This window comes from Amblyomma maculatum, chromosome 1 (genome assembly GCF_055883805.1).
Source record: "Amblyomma maculatum isolate TAMU_Amacu chromosome 1, ASM5588380v1, whole genome shotgun sequence".
Classification (NCBI taxonomy): Eukaryota; Metazoa; Arthropoda; class Arachnida; order Ixodida; family Ixodidae; genus Amblyomma; species Amblyomma maculatum.
This window is the reverse complement of record NC_139344.1, coordinates 113,478,676-113,499,992: the sequence shown is the minus strand read 5'-3', so window position 1 is coordinate 113,499,992 and position 21,317 is coordinate 113,478,676. Positions and strand designations below refer to the sequence as shown.

The window sequence follows — 21,317 nt, the reverse complement described above, 5'->3', positions numbered from 1 at the left end:
TTGCAGCTTTGAGATCAGCCATGATTGAAGTTTTAGTCAATAATGTAATCAGAAATGCATCCTGTGGATATAATTAAACACAGGTCTGTTAATTGAAGATGCATTTTTATCTATGCTACTGTTTTGTGAGCTGTTTTGTTAATTTATTATAAGCTATTGTGTAGTAGGTCTTCAAAAACGCACAAGTGTGTCTTTATGCATTGCTGGATATCTGAAAGTAACAAAATTAATATTTGAAATTTACATTGGCCAACCTGTACCATTATGTTGCATGGTAACCTTCAGACTGCACAAAAGTTATTCTGCAGTTTAATGCCATTCACAGTTCAGGGACATGCAACAAAAAACTATGAGAAAATTTGCCACGACTGTCTAAATTTACTCGTTTTTGCAACAGTTCCTAGTAATTCAGTTGTAGCTATAAACAAATTTATTTCTTTGTAGACATTGTTTTTGATGACTTACTGGGTGATAATTTGCTTTTGAGTGCTCACCCTAAGCAGCTTGCTTGCGGTATCAGCCTCAGTAATGTAGAGTTTAAATGTAGATATGGAGGATTTGGAGACATAGCTAATGAGCGCTTTTTGGGGCCTTACCCGACACGAGAAACCATCAGGAAGTGAAACCATATGCAACACCTAAATCAGTGCATTTCATATGGTTCCCTCACCTCGCCAGTAAGGCTGCTAACAGTAAATTTCATGAGGCTTATTCACCCACCTTTTTTGACATTTCATTCTTTTATCACCTTTTTCATTTTCACATCAACTGCAATAAAATTCTTTAAAATCATATTGTATAATCAATAAAAAAAAATAGCTGGTTCTGTTATTTTGCCATTCAGGTCAAAAACAAGCAGTGCATCTGAAGTGCATTATTGACACTGTTCTCAGTGTGCCAAAAGAAGAAACAATGATAGAAATCACGTCTTTATTTTTGTATGCAATACAAAATATGAACAGTATTCAGTTTCAAAATTGAGCAAAAAGGTAAGAACCTGCCAAGACAGAGGTAGCTTCCATATTGTACACAGATGAGGAATAAATTGGAGACAATAAATCCTCCTTCCTGCAATGCAGATTATTCTGTAAGCTTGTAAGAGAGCGCAGAAATAGTGTATAACGAATGTACGTATATCCATAAATCCATTCTCACAACTGTCAGGAAGAACACTTGGAAAAATTATTTCATTGTGGAGTCTTAATACCTGGAGGTGCAAGCCTATCGACTATTGCATTTTTGCAAATGCATGTGACATTCGACAACAAATGTGTACTAGCAAGACATAACTGTGAAAGGAGCCAGTGGTAGAAAAGCCGTTACTTTAGAGCATAGCAGTAGTAGCTAGTCAATAATTTCTATAGTTTGTTCACTATTAGTGGCAGTGCTGTTGGAACTATTAGGCATTTGATATAATATTAAAAACAAAAAAAAAACAGGCACTGTGGACTTCCAGAACTTCTACTACAGTACACTGTTCTATGTCTAATGTCTGTCATGATTATGGTCAGACAATAAATTATCAATAGTTGCCATTAAAACATAACACAACAGAAGTACTGGTCAATAGTGATGTCTTCGACACTAATTTAAAAGCAGCCCAACATGAAGTAACATCCAAAATGGTTATGGGTAAAGAAAATATTTCACCACAAGTTGTTACCTGTTTTATGGTGGAACATAATACTAACTTGCAGCTTAACACATTCTTCGAAGCTAAGGAAGTGTATGCTTGACAGAAGCAGAAAGCTCATTTCGAGGCTTGGACAACTTTCTGTAATCCAATAATAAATATTCCTTCACTGCACAAGCTTCTAACTATTGCTTAAGCCAGTTTGCAATGCAGTACCTCAATACAAAAACCTATGCAAAAGCAATACATACAGAAGATGCATACAAATCTTCATAACTTGAACTTAAAAGGGACTGATTATTCGATTATGCAAAGTTTGAATTAAGGTGAATCTAAACAGATCTTCCCTTGATGCTGATTACGATGGGATCAAAGTACCAGTTTGAATAAATCGGAGACATGCATAATTACATTCAAATGAACCAAATTTCACTGCAAATAATTTTAGGGGTTTGATATGCCTTCAAACATGCATCAGCACTAGAAGTAGCTATTAGAACAGATTAGCTTGCTTTTTATTAAATGAAAAATGTGACAACATACTGCACTTCCAAAAATAAAGGTTGCTTTCAATATATGCACTACTTTCATTGAAAAAGCTTTTCACAGAAAGAGATGGGAAGTATTTTAAGGAAAAGCAAATAATGAATCACTCCCTCACCCCTTGGAAAAAGTGTAAAAAATAGTCTGATTTTGACGAATCCATGACATACCTGTTTGCAGTGCAGATTAATATAACCTCAGCTTACTATATCACAGCTCTCGGGCAGTATGCCCTTTTCATTATCAGCATCTTGGACATTCTTTAAGGAGTCCATACACTGCATGGTCACCAAAGTACTTGCAGCTTATTTGACAAACATTTTTAATAAATACTAAGAGATTACTTATTGATAGGTCCCTGATTCAATAACCACATTTTACAACACATGAAAAACAATAACTGAAAATATTTATTAGACTTTGCTCCCATTGTCAGCTACTTTTCTTTCTTCAGTGGCTACCAATTCTGGTAAAGCAAAAGCAGAATCCTAACACGCACAATTTTTCATTAAAAGGAATCTGAGGTGTATAAAGAGCCATTCATGACAAGAGACATGCTACATTACACTTATTTTATCAGGAGGGAAGAATTTTACTGCACAGCACTTGCATATTCTCAAGTGCAGAAAATCTCTGAATGTGCATTCAGACATTATGCTTGCATGTACATTGCTAATTTGCTTACTGAACAGCAAGCCAGAAGCACTTTCCACCAGGTGAACTATCCACACTTTCCGACGTTATTCTTCCATTCATCCTAAATCTTTAAATGTGTGGCTTTGGTGCCAAAAACTTGCATGTATGCACATAGGTTTACAGTAATGCCTGCCATGCCTTCGTGAGAGAATTCACCATGAAAGTGGTGCCTCTGAGTGCAGTCAATATGCAGCTATATGATGGCAATGTGTGCTCGTATCAGGAGCCCTAAAGAGTCATGTGCTTCTCCATACATCACTTCCAAAGCTCGATTGCAAAAGGCCATGCCACAGCACAGGAAGCAATTAAAACCAGCTGACAGTGCTAGCTCTATGCTGCACAGAGGCAGCTTTGGTGTCCTTCGTGGCACGAACAACAAACTTTTTGTGCACTGCAATTATTTTAGCATGATGGCTGCATTAAGAACGCTAGAGGCTCGGTAGCATATACGCAGAAAACACAGTGAGCACAAAAGAAACACAACAAAGTGTGCGATACATCGGCCACCTTTTTACTTTTGATCAAGGAAAAACAGTTCATAGAAGGAATAGAGTATACTTTGTAATGCTGTTTCCTGCCTTTTCTGAAGAAAAATTCCGTTTGTTGGTTTATGGAAACACCACAAGAAACAGTGATAAATGAGTATCATAGTAAGCACGCACTGCATAAATCATGATAAGAAAACAAATAAGGTCTCCGCTACAAAAAATAATCCTGCACAAAAAACCATGCGCTTCTTATCTTGCCACATACTTTTGCGACTGCTGAAATGCTTTCATGCTAATACATACTGCCTTTCTCAGAAGTAAAGAGCCCAAAAGGCTTGCTTCTAAGCAGTACAGTCGGGCTGATATAGCATCAGAGCGGCCTTAACTTTCAATGGGGCCACGATTATAGTTCCTCTCCCCTTGAAAAGAACTGCAACACTGGTTACACATAAGAAGGCATACTGCATAACCTGAGATCTGCTTGGGCTCTCTCTATTTTTGGCAAAAGAAGTATGTGCCCACATGCTTTTAATGCATGTGTGCATACAAGATTTATGCATGTCACCGGGTAATAACGGTTTGCTGCATTCCACTTGTCACCATGAAGCCAGCATTTTTTTCAGTACAAATTGTGTTACACTAGAAGGGACACTGAAAAGTGAAAATGCTACTGAAATATAATACAAAAGAAAACAGCATGACACATTCTATACCAGCATATAGTGTTGTGGGGATACGTAATTGGTGCCAGTTTCACAATGCGGTGTCACTTCGACCTTTGGAGTTTTCTGTGTCAATTTGAAGTCTGGACCTCCCACATGACAACCGATAACAGTGCACCTGGCTCTTTAAATACAAAGCAAGATTTCCAGTGTAATCTAACAATACATTCTGGCCAATGTTCAGTATGGTCTGTGACCTCAAGGTTGTAACCAAGTAAGTACAAAGAAATGACAAATAGTTGCCTGAGGCCGGTGCTGCGTTCACAGTGAAACATGTGAGCCACTACAAAATAATACACTAAGAGATCACTACAAGTGCCGACATCACACAGCATGTCGCATAGCACCACACCAGTTTATGCTCTGCCATCAACATGGTGAAGGTGAAACACAAAGCCAGCACAAAGTTGGTTCATCAATGCTATATTCTGCTGCAAGCACAGGACAGTTTTCGTAACAATGTGCGAGGCATGCTGTACCTCATACATGATCATGACTGCCTTCCTGCACTGCACCTCAGACATACAGTCACCCTGATCAAAGGAGTAGCAAAACAGAATGCAATTAATAATGCACTACATACACTGCCATTCCAACCAACACTATCCCATTACAAGCAAACATTAGCATTGCATCCTTTTTGCAGATAAAATGGTATCCAGTGCTTAGAGTGTCTTGTGAACAACCACCCCTTTCATGCACCTCTGCTACCATCACTGCACATTCTCCAAAAAAAAATTGATTTATTTATAGGAAGGGAAAGGCACGGTAACTGTCTCACTTGTTTTCTGTGGACACCGCAACCGCTCTGTAAGGGAAGGGAGGAAGATGGGAGTGAAAGTGGAAAGAGAGAAAGAGGAGCCGTAGTGGAGGGCTACGGAGTAATTTCGACCACCTAGGGATCTTTAACGTGCGCTGACATCACACAGTACACGGACGCCTCTTCGTTTCGCCTCCATCGAAACGTAGCTGCCGAGGTCGGGTTCGAACCCGAGTACTCCGGCACAGTATTTGGGCGTCTTACCACTGCACCACCCCGGCGGAGTGCACATTCTCTGACTGTGCAAGTAAAGTGCGAGGTGGGACCTCACGACTTCCAATCCATTGTGGGGAGATGTTTAGATTCTATTTCTTTGGTGATAAGTGCATCCTTTGCTTCTAAACAATTGTCAACACAGCCAGAACAAGCTAGAGAATCAATTACAATGAGAATGACAATTGGATGAAATCATCCTCTGTGTCCTTTTAGAAAGCACTTTTAATTACTCACTGAAAGATTAATCTCATCACCTTACTGTACTGGTTCATTTTACTTGTGGTTTCACACATTTATTTAGGCAGATCATTTTTTTTTTTCACATCATGTGTAATTGCCTGTGGCCCATTCGATTTATTTCTGACACGTAAACCAAGTATCACAACTTATGTAGACACCTTTTGTCACCTGTGTACAGAGAGAATCAGTTTTGTGCTTTTAATTAAATAAGACTCCCAGCATTCATGCATATTTTTTTGCGACTCCTGACTGAACTTCAAAAACGAAAATGATCAATGGTGTGATTGCACTGTTCTTGCACTCTGTTAATAAATATAAGTGAACAAATTTGTATAAAAAGAGCGAGCATGTGAGAAGGCATGTGGACGCCTCAAAATGTATTCACTTCACCAGCTTTGACTAAAGGCCTAAAATCTTATCAGGCCTCGAGTCAGATAGGCTTGGTGCCAAAAAGCAATGCTAGCATTAACCACACATTAACAAAGTTAACCACAGCCACATGTTCTACTCATGGCAACCACTTAATTGGAACACTGAGGAGAATTTCAGAGCACCTCTAATTCAGAACAAGATGTGTGGCCCAAGAGTAGGTTACATAGAGCTGACATGTGACACCATTGTTGTGCAGACCTAAAGAACAAATGGTATGATTGCCTTCCTGGTCTTGGGGTAACTGGGAAAGTTTTCTCGGTACCAGTTGTGGCTAAGAAAGGCGACAGAAACTTGGTTAGACCAGTTCCAGGCCATCATGAGCCACCAGGTAGTGTTAGGCTTGCCCAACACCAAGCTGAGTGCACAATAAACAACAAGCTCAGCCATGTAGTGCGGGCAGGAAACGTACATAAACATGCCGCCGTGAGGGATCTTGTGGTTCAGTGTTACAATGTTGCCTGCGAGTGACAAATGGCACAAAATAATTTTCATATAAGCAGAGAAATAAAAATAAAGCTTATATTACAACCTCAAGAGCAGTGATACATCAATGCAGAGTCATACAATATTTTCACTGCCTACGCTCTTCAAGTGACTATCAAAACTGTAAATGTGAGATGGTCTGGCTTGCGTTCAAAATATCAGCAAAGGAACACACAATTTCAGCCATGCAAAGACCAATGTTAACATAGTTTCAGCACAGGCAAGCAAGCAGGACCTGCCATGTTTCCAATTACTTGTAATCGTATCACCTCTTCATGTCCTTGGTTCCTTCTCTGGCACTAATAATGTGCACTCAATTCTTTCTCCTTCTGACAAATAAGGATTCAAAAGCAGTATGAAAACTGACACATTAATGCCTGAGTGCTGTTCATTACACTGAAACTATAATCCATTCACCAGCAAGCTGCAAGCGGCACTGAGGTAGAAATGTGCAACAATAAAAACAATTTTGTGCCTCTTGCATAAACACAGTAGAGACAGACACCAGTGCTTTCATGGGTATGAGAAAAAAAAAATGCCACTTTATCAATATTGTAACACATCCTGACAATAATTTGATAACCCCTCCTGGAAGAAGTAAAACTCGGGCAGAACAAATTTTATAACATCAATTAAGAGTATGCTGTCATCTCTGTAGTCCTTGCACAATGAAAATCCTGTGGACAAACGGTGCTAGTGCCACATACAAGCATTTGAATTCCTTTTTAAGTGGGGAGGGAGGACCTTTATATATTACTACAGAAGGTGAGCAGAACATCCAACCTGCTAAATTAAAAATGATTCAAGATGAGACGACAGAAAAGATTTTCTTTCCCTATCACCACAATGCGTGGAATGTTGCAAAAAATCCTGCGATGGCCTTTGAAACACCCTTCACAAAAATTCTCCACAATGACCATAGATGGCCACAGTCGCATCCTGTAAGAGCAGTTCATTCTATTCTAAAATTTTCCAATGTTGATCCCGAAGACCAACATCTCAGCAGATAAGCAAACTTACTTTAATAATGACTTCCTATATGCCACTAAAATGTAACTTAAAGAGAAAAGAACCACAGTAAGTAGGCCCTTTGTATATAATTATATTCATAAAATATATAAATTTATGGAGACCACAAAATGAATATTAACAATAGCACAAATGCATTAAACAATACTGCTAGTATATGTTTTATTTTGACAACAATCCCCTACTGCCAGAAGTAGGTTTCACAAATGCCTGACTTTTTTTCAAAAAATCGGTAGCCAAACTAACTATTCTTGCTGGCACTTGCATTCTTCAGATTGCTTATGACCTGCATGAAGTCTACCCATGGTATCATAATCCTTTGACATGCTATGTACACAGTGCTGCACAGAGTGAACTGACAGCTTTTTTATGAAACTGTGCAGCACACAGGAGTGATTTTTCTGTCAGGTAAATTACAGGTGAAAAAAAAAAAAATTTGACCAAGGATTGCATGACACGCAAGTGTCGACTACGTCTGCATGAGAGAGTTTCTTGGCAGAGGTAGGAGTGCCACAGCATGTGAAATCACGGGAAGCATATCGTATAAAAAATTTGCACAACTGTGTTTGTGACAATTTAGTAGCCTTATACAGAAATGAATCAGCATTTCTGAACTTTGCCTTGTTGAGTGCAGTGATGACTGCATGTCTTTTCAGGTCTGTCATGAAAATATCTAATGCACATGCGCTGACTTTTCTATCTTTCATCGTGAAAGCTTGTGAATACATCAGCTGTAAATTTGTTGTCCATCCCACATGTCCTTCTGTATATTTTTTTTTAAAAATCGCTCATAGCTTCACAAGACGATAACCAACTAGCCCACAACTACCCTTCCTTTGTATTCCATGTCGCAACTAAGGTGCTTTCTTATGTGATAAATGCAGAAAATAACATTTTGCAAAACAGTGAGCAGGGTAATGCATGGTTTGCTATTTTTGAGCAGACAAATTTTGCCATCAGTAGCAATCTCAATCTTTTGCACAATTTTAAGTATAATGTGCACCTTCAAAATAAGAGTTAGTACTTCAGGACTCTTTGAGCATTTATTATAGGTCGCAACATTTCAATGATACTGTTTCCGTCAATTATGACACAATGTGCAAGCTTTTGACCATATCTAGAAAAATTAACCACTACACTGGAAAACAAATAAACTGTCTTTTTTAAGGCTTGACTATACTATTTGGGTGGAAAAATACAGACGGCAAGTGAAAAGGTTAACAATAGTCTGACCAGTGCAAGTGAGTACTCAAGGTTTTATATACATTTACCAATGTGACACACTCATAAGGTAAATTAGCACATGAGGTTCCACAGTTACCTGGTGTTAATTGTTTCTGAATGTTTAAAGTGGCAATATGACTTTAATGTCAGTACTAAAGATGATGTCAACAAACACTCAATCTTAGGTTTTATGCGATACCACTGCAAGTCTCATGGGAAGTACCATAAACAGTTTGAATGGTTTACTACGTGCTGGTGAACTGTGCACAGCAGTAACTTGAGACTTTGGTCAAAAGTAGATAATACAAATATTTTGAAGCATCTGCTCAGCCTGCAGGGGCACTACAATACTGCTCCTTGACTTGCTGGTCTCACATCCCTTTCTGGTAGATCATCACAGCAGTCAACAAAGACCCCTCAGCTCTTTCAACCACATGACTTAAGGATTTGTGTAAAACAACCACATGACACCATAGCAAGTACTACTACTAAAAGTTGTAGCTGGAACAGAATGCCAAAAAAACTGACCCTGAGGTTTTCTAAGGGACCAAACACTGACTAAAACGTGTCATCAGATTATGAGAAAACGAAAAGGTCTTGCATCATAGAATGCAAACTGAGCACTCTGGCATCCAAGAGATGAAAATTTACTATTTCAATTTGGCACTGAAAATCACAACAAACTCAAGTGCCTTCTTGCAATGAAATGCCGTCATTATCAGTCGTTAGTCCACCACATGACCACATCTCATGAAAATATTTGTGAATTCCGCAATTTACAGTATTCCTCTTTCTCTCAGAGGTGCTCGTAAAGTGTTATTACTATATTTTTTGCTTTCTCCAGTGCACACTTCAATAAAAAGCAATGTTCTTTTGCATTGCTGATGATGTGCTCTTTAGCTTTTGTCATTAGATGGTGCCACAGTGTTTTGAATTTATTGGGTTACACATTAACCACAGTCCACTCAAACTTTTGTCAACGAGGCATAAACCATTGTGCTACAACGACCTTCAATGTAGAAACTCATATGGCCACTACTCTAGTATATTGAAAATATCTAATAACTATCTGGCAGGTGAAATTTATTAGTTTTCGATACATTATTTTGCTGACGTGTAATTGCCATTGCACTCACTGATCACGGTTTCAGCATCGGACTGCACGAAAGCAGGCACGTGCACTGACTTAAATATTCTCAGTAAAAATATTGTACGTTTCTGACAAAAACCATTGTAAAATTGACCCCTTTAAACTGCAAGCTCTCTGCAGTGTAAAAAAAAATTGCACGATACCAAAAATAGAATATTTGGCCCCTTTAAGGTTATTCTGATGGTTTCTTCAGTTTCATTACAGTTCACAATAAAGTAAGTTGAAGAACAGCTTCTCTTTTTTGCCTTAAGCAATTCACAATTACAATTTGTCAATTTAGTGGTACCTGCATGCTTAATATCTGTCATAAATAATAGTTTGGTTTGGCTAATGAGGTTTAATGTCCCAAAGCGACATAGGCTATGAGAGACGCCATAGTGGAGGGCTCCGGAAATTTCGACCACCTGGGGTTCTTCAACGTGCGCTGACAGTGCAGAGCACACGGGTGCCTTGCTTTTCGCCTCCATAAAAAAGGGGCCAGCATGGCCGGGATTGAATCATGCACCCTTGGGAACAGGAGTTGAGCACCCTGACCACTGCACCACTGCAGTGGGGCTATCACGAACAGTGTTGCTTACTGCTACTACTATATAGTTAATTAAACCTTCACAGTTTTAAAACACATGCACATTCAAATTTCGAACAAATTTCAAGAAGCAACTTAATTTGCACATACCTTTCAGATCCTTCCTCAAGGAAGCCATGCGAAGGTGAGAGTCAAATTGCACATAAAAGGCCCAAAGAAAGATGACTATACCAATGATGTGGTGTACCGAGATATCCAACGCAGAAAATTTTTGCACACTTAAGCCTGCAAAGAAAAACGAAGCTGCCATTTTTTCTACTGGCTGAATTTGAGTTATAAATTTTAGTACTTTGTAGAGCAAATAAACCCACCACATTCAACTACAGGGTCTTGAATGTTTGAGTCCCGGGATATTAAAAAATCCTATGCAATGTCTACTGCACTATTCGAGCTGAAATAACATTCACAGAGTAGCAAAATATGGTCTACGTTATTTGATAAGTGATTCAACATCGGCACTATCCTAGATTTTCTGGAATCGACGAAAAACTGCTCTCTGCGGCGTGCACAATTTTCGCAGAAGAGCCGAAAAGCTGCTTTGTCATGGTGCGTCATCTGTCGAGTAGCGAGGCAAGCGCCATCCCGGCCGTTGGAGCGCTTGCCTCGCTGCTCGACAGATGGTGCACCATGTTAAAGCAGCTTTTCGACTCTTCTGCGAAAATTGTGCACGCGGCTGAGAGCAGTTTTTCATCGATTCCGGAAAATCTAGGAAAGTGCCGATGTTGAATCACTTATCAAATAACGTAGACCATATTTTGCTACTCTGTGAATGTTATTTCAACTCGAATATACAGTAGACTTCGCATAGGATTTTTTAAAAACCCGGGCCTCAAATATTCATTACCCTGTATACCATAGAACTACTCCTGGCATTCTAATGTTAGTTGAGTGTGATCGGTAACTGAATGTACAATGAGTGTTAGCATATAAAGATAATGTTGAACACATTATTTTCCCTTCTAATAACTGCACTCCTTTCATCCTATCATATCCCAGATAAGTACAATAAAAGTAATAAGCAAGGTAATGAGCATTGTGGAAATGATCATGTGCATGCATGAATATACCCTTGTGATACAATTTCATAGCTTTATAAAAATTCCATGGATAATAAAACAGTTGTCAGTTTGCACTCAAGTCATCTGTCCTGTAATTGCGAGTGGAATAAATAAATAAATAAATAAATAAATAAATAAATAAATAAATAAATAAGGTATGCCTCAAAATTTCGCACAATAACTTAGCAGTACTTGCATATTGAATTGTTTTGTAGTGACACAGCAAAAGAAGCACAGAGGCATCATCGGTTACTGAAGAAGTTCTCGCCATAACAGTTAAACAAAAGTAAAAATTCTGACAAAAGCAAGTCCAGCATCTATGACAAACAGCTGACAAAAACTAAATCTCTTTAAAAAAATTTTAAACTACATGCCAAGCATACACTGTTCCTAGATAGCAGGCTGTCTATGAGTGCAATTTAAGTGAACTTACAAAACATTACCAGTGTGCCCAGCACACATCAGCCCCGTGTGAGCAAATTGGCATTTTCACTTGTCAGCTAGCTAATGTCACAACCTTGATATTGTTGATGCAGTCCTCACCTGAGAGACCTGGTGCATTTGCCAATATGGTGAGCTGTACACCAAAGTAGAAGAAGTAGCCCATGAGGTAGTGCCAGACGTGCATATGGACATTGGAATAGACCGACACAAACATGCACTCATAGCAGCGTCGATACACCTGACATGTCTCCAGCACTTGGACCAAAAGGATGCTGGTTGCTGATGCTACAAGAAAAGCAAATGCCAGTGAATGAAATGCAAATGGACATAGGGAACCTAGCCACCACAACTAGACAATAGCACAATGAAGTGGGTTGTACAAAAAAAAGTAAAAAACTCGAATGAAAGTTTCTGACCCTACAGAATGTCAATTATTATAACAAGTTGATTACAGATAACTTACAATATAAAACCACTCATAAAAGACTAATACTGGTTCTAACAGATTCTAAAATTCTAGCACTGATTTTCAGCATGAGTTGTCAGGCTAGTTGGCTTGAATCTTGTAATGCCTTAAAAAAATTATGAGCAGTAAGGATGACATGAAGACGGAAGACTTGACAGGACGAACACAAACTAACAGTTTGCATTTGTCATGCTCTGTCTTCGGCTCTCGTGCGTCCGTCGTCCTTTTTGCGCATAACCTTTCATGGCATTACAACAGTAATGCCTCTGCCACAAGGGCACAAAAAATGACATTAAGTAACTAATGCCTTCAGTGTTAATGCCATTCATATGGTGCAACAAATGCAAAAACTAATGGCCTTCCTCTTAATGCCATTCATAATGTAATCAGTTCACCACAACTCCTTTGACCTGCGTTCGATGATGGGATGGGTATTCAGGTGCCTAGCATTTATGCCTGCTAGCATGCATTTTGTATATAAAAAAGCCCTTTATTACCTGAAAAGAATATATTTGTTATACCTAGTTTAAATAAGCATCTGTACAAGTATTTGCTTTCAACTTTGTTGCAACATTTCCCTGCTATGACCAAATGTGAGCACAAGCGGCCCTTGTTGGCTAGTACTTTCCTGTACTAGTCATCTATTTGCTAAGAACGAATATCATTTGGCAAAAAATACCTTTATTTTTATATTTTTCTAGCACTGAAGGCAATTTCAACAAATAAAAAAGTGTTACATCCTTTGCAATTTGTTTATGAAAATGCTATATCACAATTATCAAAACATTAAAAGACACTAGACTTCTTCATGTAGCACCGGCCAAGAAAATAATAACATTAAGCAGTTTAAGGCATTACATGCTTTATGTAATTTTTCGTCCCTGTATGGCAGGGGTAATTAGGCTGACTCGACTATATAATGAATTCATGCAATGTTTAAACTGCTTTTTTAAAAGTACTTCAGCTGCTTATGAACCTTTAATAAATTATCCTTAGCAAAGCTCAGCACATAAAATAATACAATCCACAGAGACATGCACAATAAACCTTTGAAGACTTCAAACAGCAGATCAAAACAACTGATGATTAAAGAAGCCATATACTTCAGATTCGTCATTTCATATGAACTGCTACTTTATGAAAGATCTCATGGTGAGATTGCCAGAAAGGCTCTTGTTAACTGATGGCACATTTAAAAAAAATAAAACAAATGTTTTAAGCAAACAGCTATCAAATATAGCAGTTTGTAATGAAAATGTACCCAGCAAAAAATATTGCCTAAATGTATACACAAAGGTTGATCTTTTACCAAACAGAAACAAACAATTGTACTCATGCAGTTGCATACTTTTCCATGAGAAATGATCATGACTCTGGGTAACCATTATATATAGAGTGGGGTGCACGATGAAAAATGCAGCTGAACAGACTATGACACAGAAGAAACACATATACAGACAAGGACAATGCTGCGCTGTCAACTGAATTATTTAAACCCGTAGTTCTTCTTCTCTCTTCACTTCATCTACTTACAGCTAACTTCTTTACTTCACTGTCCTGTTGGTATGCGTACAAATTCCATTTCCATCTTCAATAGGGATACAGAAGGTGTACCAACACACTGTTTGCCAGATACCTTCATGGCCCAGACTTCTAAAATCTCTTGCGTCAACTTATCCTTTTTTTTTTTTTTTTTTCAAAACCTGCATGTCCTGAAGGTCGGCTGGGCATTTTTGTTCTTTTCATCATGTGCGACCAACTAGCTCAACAATCTACCATTTTATAGACTGGGGGCTGTACAAGGCACAAAAACCTACTTTACTGTGCATGTGGACATGGATCAAATCAAATAGTATGGTACGATATATGGGGTTTTGACGTGGCAAAGGGGCATTGAATATGAGGGTTGCTCTAGTGTGACCGATACTCATATGTGATGTCAGTGTACATTAAAGAATACCAGGTGATAAAATCAAATAAATCTAATTTATTAAAAGTGGTGCTACTTCACCAGACAAAATAACCTCTAATGAGTTAGCAAAGACAGCATGAAAAGGTAACCTACGGCAGGAGTGTATGTGTGTGTGTGCTTTTAATGATTAAAGTAGTTCACAATTTGTTAGTACTTTATGCAACTGATGAATTACCAGCCTCTTGACTCTGGCTCATTTAGTCATCATTGCATCATGATCAGTAGTTTAATTTTCAAGAAATCAGGCATGAGGGGCGTCATGAAATGATATGAGAAACTATTACCTCATCTCATCACCATGAAGTGCTTGCTCCCTAGCATAGCCTCCTTTATACTATCTGTGCCTGGCAACTCCGCGCTCTGCGGCCGTCGTCGCCACACCTCCGTTGAGAAGTTACGCCGCTGGCTGCCGAGAGATGGGGACAGTGACGTTGGGTCACCCTTGCCAGGTGAGTACCGGGTGTGCAGTGTTGCAAAGCTGTCTGGATAGCCACGTGCTGTCGCTCTCTCCTTGTTTCGTGGACTGTTTTGTAGTGTGTAAGGTCTTGCTTCTAATTTTCTCTGCTTTCGTATGCTGCAGGAATACAGCACTGCACCCATTGGTAAGTACTAGCTTTGCTTTATCCTTCCGGCAATCGCTGCGTAGTGTTCAACTGCATCGAGACTTGTAAAAAATAATGACTGTGCCAAAAACTGTCTTTATTACGCATCAATACTGCAGTAATATTAGATGCGCACGGTTTTTCTGGACTGCAATGCTAATTGCTTCCCTGCCTAGTTTGTCCGCGTAGTATCTTGGATATTCTCCTGCGTAGTTTTCTTTTTCACAGCATATGCTAATTGTGAAATTTTGGGATAAAATAGAAACACAAGCTTTATCTATTTTGACGACGGCTACATTGAAGTGAGTTAAACCGAATTATGCAAAGCCTATATTAGTTTCCCTAGTTGTCAACTCGATCGCTGTGTCCCTCTCATGCGTCGATTGGAAACTGCAAAACTCGTATTCATCCGCATTGAGGCCTGTGAAAAATAATGACAGCACCAGAAACTGTCGTCCCCATTATGTGTCAGTAGTGGCAATAATAATATTAAATGTGCACGTGTATTTTCTGTACAGCGGTGCTAATTTCCTCCCTGGTTAGCTCATCTGCGTGGTATGTCGCATGTGCTTCTGAGCAGTATATTTTGTTTTTGCAGTATATAGGCTAAATGCGCAATTCTGTGATAAAATAAAAACACAGGCTTTACCTATTGTGACGTTTACTTTGGAGTGAGTAAAACTGAAAGATGCAACGTGTACATTTGTTTTCCTTGTTTTTCAAGTTAGAAAAAAAAGTTGTTTGCCCAACGGTGCTGAATGATTGAAAGTACAGTTCATACCGAAATTGTTTCTCTTACAGATCGCAATGTTTCTTACAAATCTCAAGAAGACATGCTGCGGCTGTTTGTGGAGATAAGCTTAAAAGAAAACCCACGACTTCAAAATCCACTGAAAAACCTGACCAATGCAGCTGTTCCAGCCATCTGTAAATCGATCTTGCTGAAGCGCCCTGTCAGTGACAGCACTCACCTTGAACATTTTTCTCTACTCGTGGCAACTAGATTCATCAGACCACTGCTGGTGAACTACACCTCTTCGATAACAGACAAGAATGATTTGTATAAGCCGCTGTTTCGGCAGAAGCCACTCTCACAAAAAGTCATGAAGCTGTAAAAGTAGTTACTCTTGCAGCACAGCTGCTGTTGTGAAATGTGTAAATAAATGCTGGTGCCTTTCTTCGTAAATTTTGCTTTATCGCAGCGTCGACTAGCGTTGTAATTTTTGTATTACCATTGACACTAGCGGAGAAGTCATGCAGGTTTTCGATCCATGCGCACATTTCTTGAAACTGCCTCATATAAAATGTCATAGTGTTGGTGCCACTGCCTAACAGGTATCGTGATCCCTTGTTATGCTTAGAGGATGTCGGCCTTACAAGCAAATATATTGAATATGTACGATTCATGCTTAGTAGCAGTTATCCCACAAGCGAATAATAGTGTTCCGCCCTCGCACCGACATTCGTACCCAAGCGCCTCGAAACCTATGTCAGTGGTGCCCCCAGCGGCGGGAGCGGCAGCACCGTGCAACTTTACCTGACGGCGTTGCTGTATTGTTCGCACAGTATGTTGACAAGCACAGAGAGTATAAAGTAGGCTATGTTCCTACCTTAGAAATATGTGATACAAAGTCTAAACTAAGCCATTTGAGTTTTCAGCAGACTTATGATGTGCATGAATGATGCAATTGAAAATTTAGCATTCTGTCACAGTGTTCTTGAACATGCACCAACCGACACAAACTCGGAGAGGAAAAATAGTGGAGATAGTGAACGTGCAGAGGGTACTGCATGTCTTCACTTACGTTCTCACCTGTACTTCTTTGTTGGGGCTCAAAGAAATTGACCACCTTTGTAACCACGGCTGGCAGCGGTAGCCCAAATATATACAATCTCACCATGCATAGAGTGCAGAAGGTAAAAACGACAACCCCAAACTGATAAAAGTGCTTGAACCATCTGTAAAGAAGAAATTTAACAGTGAAAACTTGACCTTAGAAAACAATTTTTCTTTTCAATTTCTGTGACTGCTTGGTAGTACATGAGTACATCAATTAGAAGCACTTCTCATACTAATGCATGGATCATGATTAATAGATAAAATATCATTCAACTACACAAACCATTTTTCATTCTAAGAGTGCTTGTTAATAATAAAGATAACTCAAAATGCTTTAATATAATGTCTTGTCTACCTGAATTAGGTGAGAACCCCATTTCAAAATACTAAGGAATAAAGCATAGTCATTGTTCAGTGTGCTCTGAGGATATGTTTCAGAATTAAAAGCTGTGGTCAAATTACACAACCAATAAAAAATTAACACAAGAGTGCAAAGGAAAGCTCAACAACTACCACTTCTCCTTCGACACACTTCTGGCACTAGTCACTCTGTTGTAGTTACTGCATTTACCGTGGTCATTACTCATATATCCTGATGAATTCATTTTCTGAAATTTTGTACCACCTATGCTGAAATGAACAAGCCTAAAACATGTTGCACTGTCACAGTTTACTAGTGACTGTGATAGAAGTAGATTGGCCCAGGATCCTTGTGTGCTCACAGGTCAGGCGAGGGCTAGTGCCACTCGCCTGTGGTTGCATACTACTGGAGCCGGTAAGCTTGCTGGTAGCTGCAGAGTTGAAGACCTTGGAAAGAAGGTCCGCTGTGGTGCCGCTGTGGTCTTGACTGCTGGTTTTCAGGGCTGACTCAGTGCGGTTGAGCCCCGAGGAAAGAACAGAACTTGGCTCTTTGGACATGCTTCCTTCTTCTTATTTTTTTTTCTACTTCTACTACCTCTTCTGCAACTGCTTGCAAACACCCGCAGTGTTTTTTTGTTTTTTCTGTTCACATCATCACAGTGACATAAGATGCTAGACTCACACGCACAGTCGAAGGAAGTTGCAGTATACTTTCATGTCTTTCCAGTGCATTATTACGCCTTAAGACAACACCAGCCTGATTTACCATCTCGTATGGCACTAGATATTGTAAGAACAAGGTTCTGTATGTGTATTTACTTCTTGTCACAAAATAAATAACAAATGAGAACATAAATTTAACACTAACTACTCACAATGACCAAGTATTAGCAGTGCTGAATGCAATCAAGGCATGTTTTTAACTTCAATAACAGACAAATATAATAAAAACACAATTTAATCATACATAGTCCACTGGACTATTGGCTGTCAGTGGCATCCTGACAGACCATTTCATCCATTGCAAATTATCTTGCATATATGTACCAAAATGGTATTAAATACGAACCATGATAGGCAAACTAATTCTATGGTGCATGCACCGTAGACTACACTGGACTATTGGCTGTCAGCGGCATCCTGACAGACCATTTCATCCATTGCAAATTAACTTGCATATATGCACCAAAATAGTATTAAATAAGAACCATGATAGGCAAACTAATTCTATGGTGCATACACCATAGACTACTCTGACACTTTGGATATGAGGTGCTGGCTATAATGAAGCAGGGGTTTTAAAGGAAACAGAGCTGAAGTCACCATAAATACATTGCATGATATGGCATGAAGGTATGTTGCATGACAGAATATGGGCCACTGATAACTGCTGCAGTAGATCAGTGGTAAGGACATCCTACTACTAAACCCAAGAATGCAGGATCAAGTCCTGGCCGTGGAAACTACTTTCCGATACAGGAAAAAAAAAAGCAAGGTACTCGTGTACTGTGCGATGTCTGTGCATGTTAAAGAATCTCATCTGTTCGAAATTTCTAGAGCCCTCCATTATGGCGTCCCTCACAGCTGAGTCGGTTTGAGATGTTAAACCCTACAAACCAAACCTAATTTAAGTCTGCCAGTCAATCCTACCTAACTGGTTGCTTTAAAGCTGCCCATTAGAAATAATGGAATTAAATACACGTACCATACACACACCTGTTTGCAATTACTGGAGTCATGCAGTATGGTGAAGCAGTAAAACAACCAATGTTAAGGCATATATGAATGCACCACAAGCTACCAAACATGGGAATCATGCAAAAACCACTGTCTCAAAAAATGACAGCACATATATCGATCTAATCTGTTCAGTATTGCATTTATGAACACAAATGAAAAGCATACATTGACTAGGTGATGACAAACAAGAAGTCAGCCAGGTGAATGCAGCAATACGGTAGATCAAGTAATCGGTGGAATTAATTCCATACTTACGTTGATGTGGAGACATCACACTACTTTACAGTAACCTCTTATACTAATGTCTTTTAAACATGCACCTCATGCAATTTTTGCCGAACTTGCAGTCTGCTGCTGTACATTGCAACTTTTATTACCTTTGCATTCTTATCTGATGGAATTCATTTCTGCTGCATTTAGTCGACAATCTAAGAAAAGCAGAATTATGACCTACAATCTGGTTGCTTGTTTACCGATGCAACACAATATCAAGCTGATGTACTTAGCATGACAGATGAGCTTAGCTTAGTACAGAAGAAGGCATTCAGGGAAACATATTATTCTGGCCTTTTTAGGCATTTTTATGTATAGTTAATAAGTTCATTGTGTGAACGTAAGCCACCTCGCATGCCGCGTGACATAAAAAAAAAATTAATTGCTGAAAGGTCTTGTCCTTGGAATAAAAATGCTATCATATTTATTTTACAATGGTCATGCTCACCCTACCACACTTTACGTTCGAAATTGACACCCAAAGTTAGTGTTCAACATGCTGAAGCCTTTGAACTGCTAAATATTTACTTCATAAAACCCTTTCAGCATTTCAAAATTTTTTCCCTCAATGGCCACAACAATATAATGAAAAGCAAACACTACTTTGTGTCTATGCACGCGATTAAAAAGCGCCACGTCAGGCGGACTGTGTCGTATATTCTCGCCACGTACAGAACACTGAACGCTTAATTTGAGAGAAAGACATCACAGCCCTTCAGGAAGAGCCTTTCTTTTGAGGCCAATGCCAGGGTCATGCTCCGGCAAGAGATGGAAGCTTTTAGTAATCCTAGACACAGCCTTTTAATGTGAACAGTAAATAGTTACACTCCTAGTATTTAGCTAATGCAACACATCATACCTTTTTGGAATTGAAATGTCTTTTAAAAGCAGAGTTTTCTTGTTTGTTTCAGCCACTTTTCCATAGAGCATCGCTGCAGTCAGCAGCCTTGGAGCAGCATCTTTCTTGACAAAGTAACAGCAACTGGCGAGGACCATCGCCAGCGAAACGAGCGTCCAGAACACATCCAACGGATTGAAAACTTTGAGAAGAGAGAAAAGCATCGTCTTTTGCAGTTGGTACCTGGGTGATGTGCAATGAAGGCTGTCACGACGCGGCACTGAACCTGAGAATCCGTTCCCGTTTCTTTCCTCCTCTGCGCGCTAGAACGCTCCTTCTCCACCATGCCCCCTATCAGGAAACTCCGCTGACTTCGCTTCGCTGACCGAGAGCAGTCCGACCAAGCCAACCCACAGCGCTGATAACTTTAGATGAAGCTTTTCATATCGGCCTTGTGCGCTCCGCTCATTACTGTTCACTTATGCCACGCTCCACAGGCTTGAGTAATGATGCTAGCCCTACGATACATATGCAAGGGAGATATCACACGGGAAAACACTGCGCGTAGGATGTAGATAGGCCGATGAATGCATTTTTGTTCTAGTTTTCATGGACGGATGCACTGATTGGCACTGATTGGATGGATAGATGGTCCTTGAATAGATGGATGGATGGATGGATGTTGCGGCCTTTCCCTTTATAACATTAGAACAAGGAAGTTAATATCCTGGCCAACGTTACTAGAACAAGTTTCACAGCTACCCATACCACCCAGCGGAGGAGAGTGCATCTCTATCTCTATGGCGCGCGCTCTTTCTTACGGCTTTCTCAATCGCTGCGGGAACAATGGGAACTTTTCTCCTTGAGCTACGCTCTCCGCCACCGCAAGGGGCGCGACCTGCTCACTGTTCGCTCCGCGTCTGCTTCAGCGGCGGCGGGTGGCTTTGCCTGGTTTCGCGTTGTCGCTCGCGAGTTTCGTGGTGAGTGCAGCCCGAAAAGAGCACAGACGGTAGATGCTGCAGCGGCATGTCGTCAACGTACCACCACACGTGGACGGATATAAAAAACACTGTCGTTCAGCAAACGTTCTAGAAGCATGGCATACATTGCGGCACGGTAGCTACTTTTGTTCATTTTAATCCGAATTTTTCCCAAGCCTGTACACGAATGGGAACAAAAAGAAAACTGAATGAGCAGTGATCACATCGAAGCTTCTTCAAGGCTAACATGACAGCAACTCGTCTGCAACAGCAAAACCGTTTTTCAGCGCTAGATGCGAAACCATTCATGCAGCACCGAAGATGAAAATAATTTCATAAAAATGTAACGTAAATTGCAAAATGCTTGCATGATATAAAGTATTAGTATAACAGTCAAAGTAAACGTTGTAGGGTTGAGTTTTAAGTGTTATTACAATTCATATACTTGGCAATGTGTGGTATTATAAACATATTTTAATTTT

General features: G+C 39.6%; 1 protein-coding gene across 1 annotated transcript; it reads right to left on the bottom strand.

Moving 5' to 3' along the window:
• Positions 1 to 916: 916 nt before the first annotated feature.
• Positions 917 to 20,657, bottom strand: LOC146203524 (polyprenal reductase). Its single transcript, XM_084588825.1, has 5 exons — positions 19,877 to 20,657; positions 16,618 to 16,763; positions 11,864 to 12,049; positions 10,353 to 10,487; positions 917 to 6,248 (listed from the first exon to the last, which is right to left on the bottom strand). Exons 1-5 carry the CDS (start codon positions 20,077 to 20,079, stop codon positions 5,989 to 5,991), a joined length of 930 nt encoding a protein of 309 aa, XP_084444951.1. The 5' UTR covers positions 20,080 to 20,657; the 3' UTR covers positions 917 to 5,988.
• Positions 20,658 to 21,317: the final 660 nt, after the last annotated feature.

Excerpts from the sequence above, each read along its gene's own strand:
- LOC146203524 (XM_084588825.1), bottom strand. The coding sequence starts at position 20,079 with ATGCTTTTCTCTCTTCTCAAAGTTTTCAATCCGTTGGATGTGTTCTGG. Across the intron at positions 16,764-19,876 it reads GACATTTCAATTCCAAAAAG|ATGGTTCAAGCACTTTTATC; the intron begins GTATGATGTGTT and ends TCTTCTTTACAG. Across the intron at positions 12,050-16,617 it reads GCCCCAACAAAGAAGTACAG|CATCAGCAACCAGCATCCTT; the intron begins GTGAGAACGTAA and ends CTTTTCTTGTAG.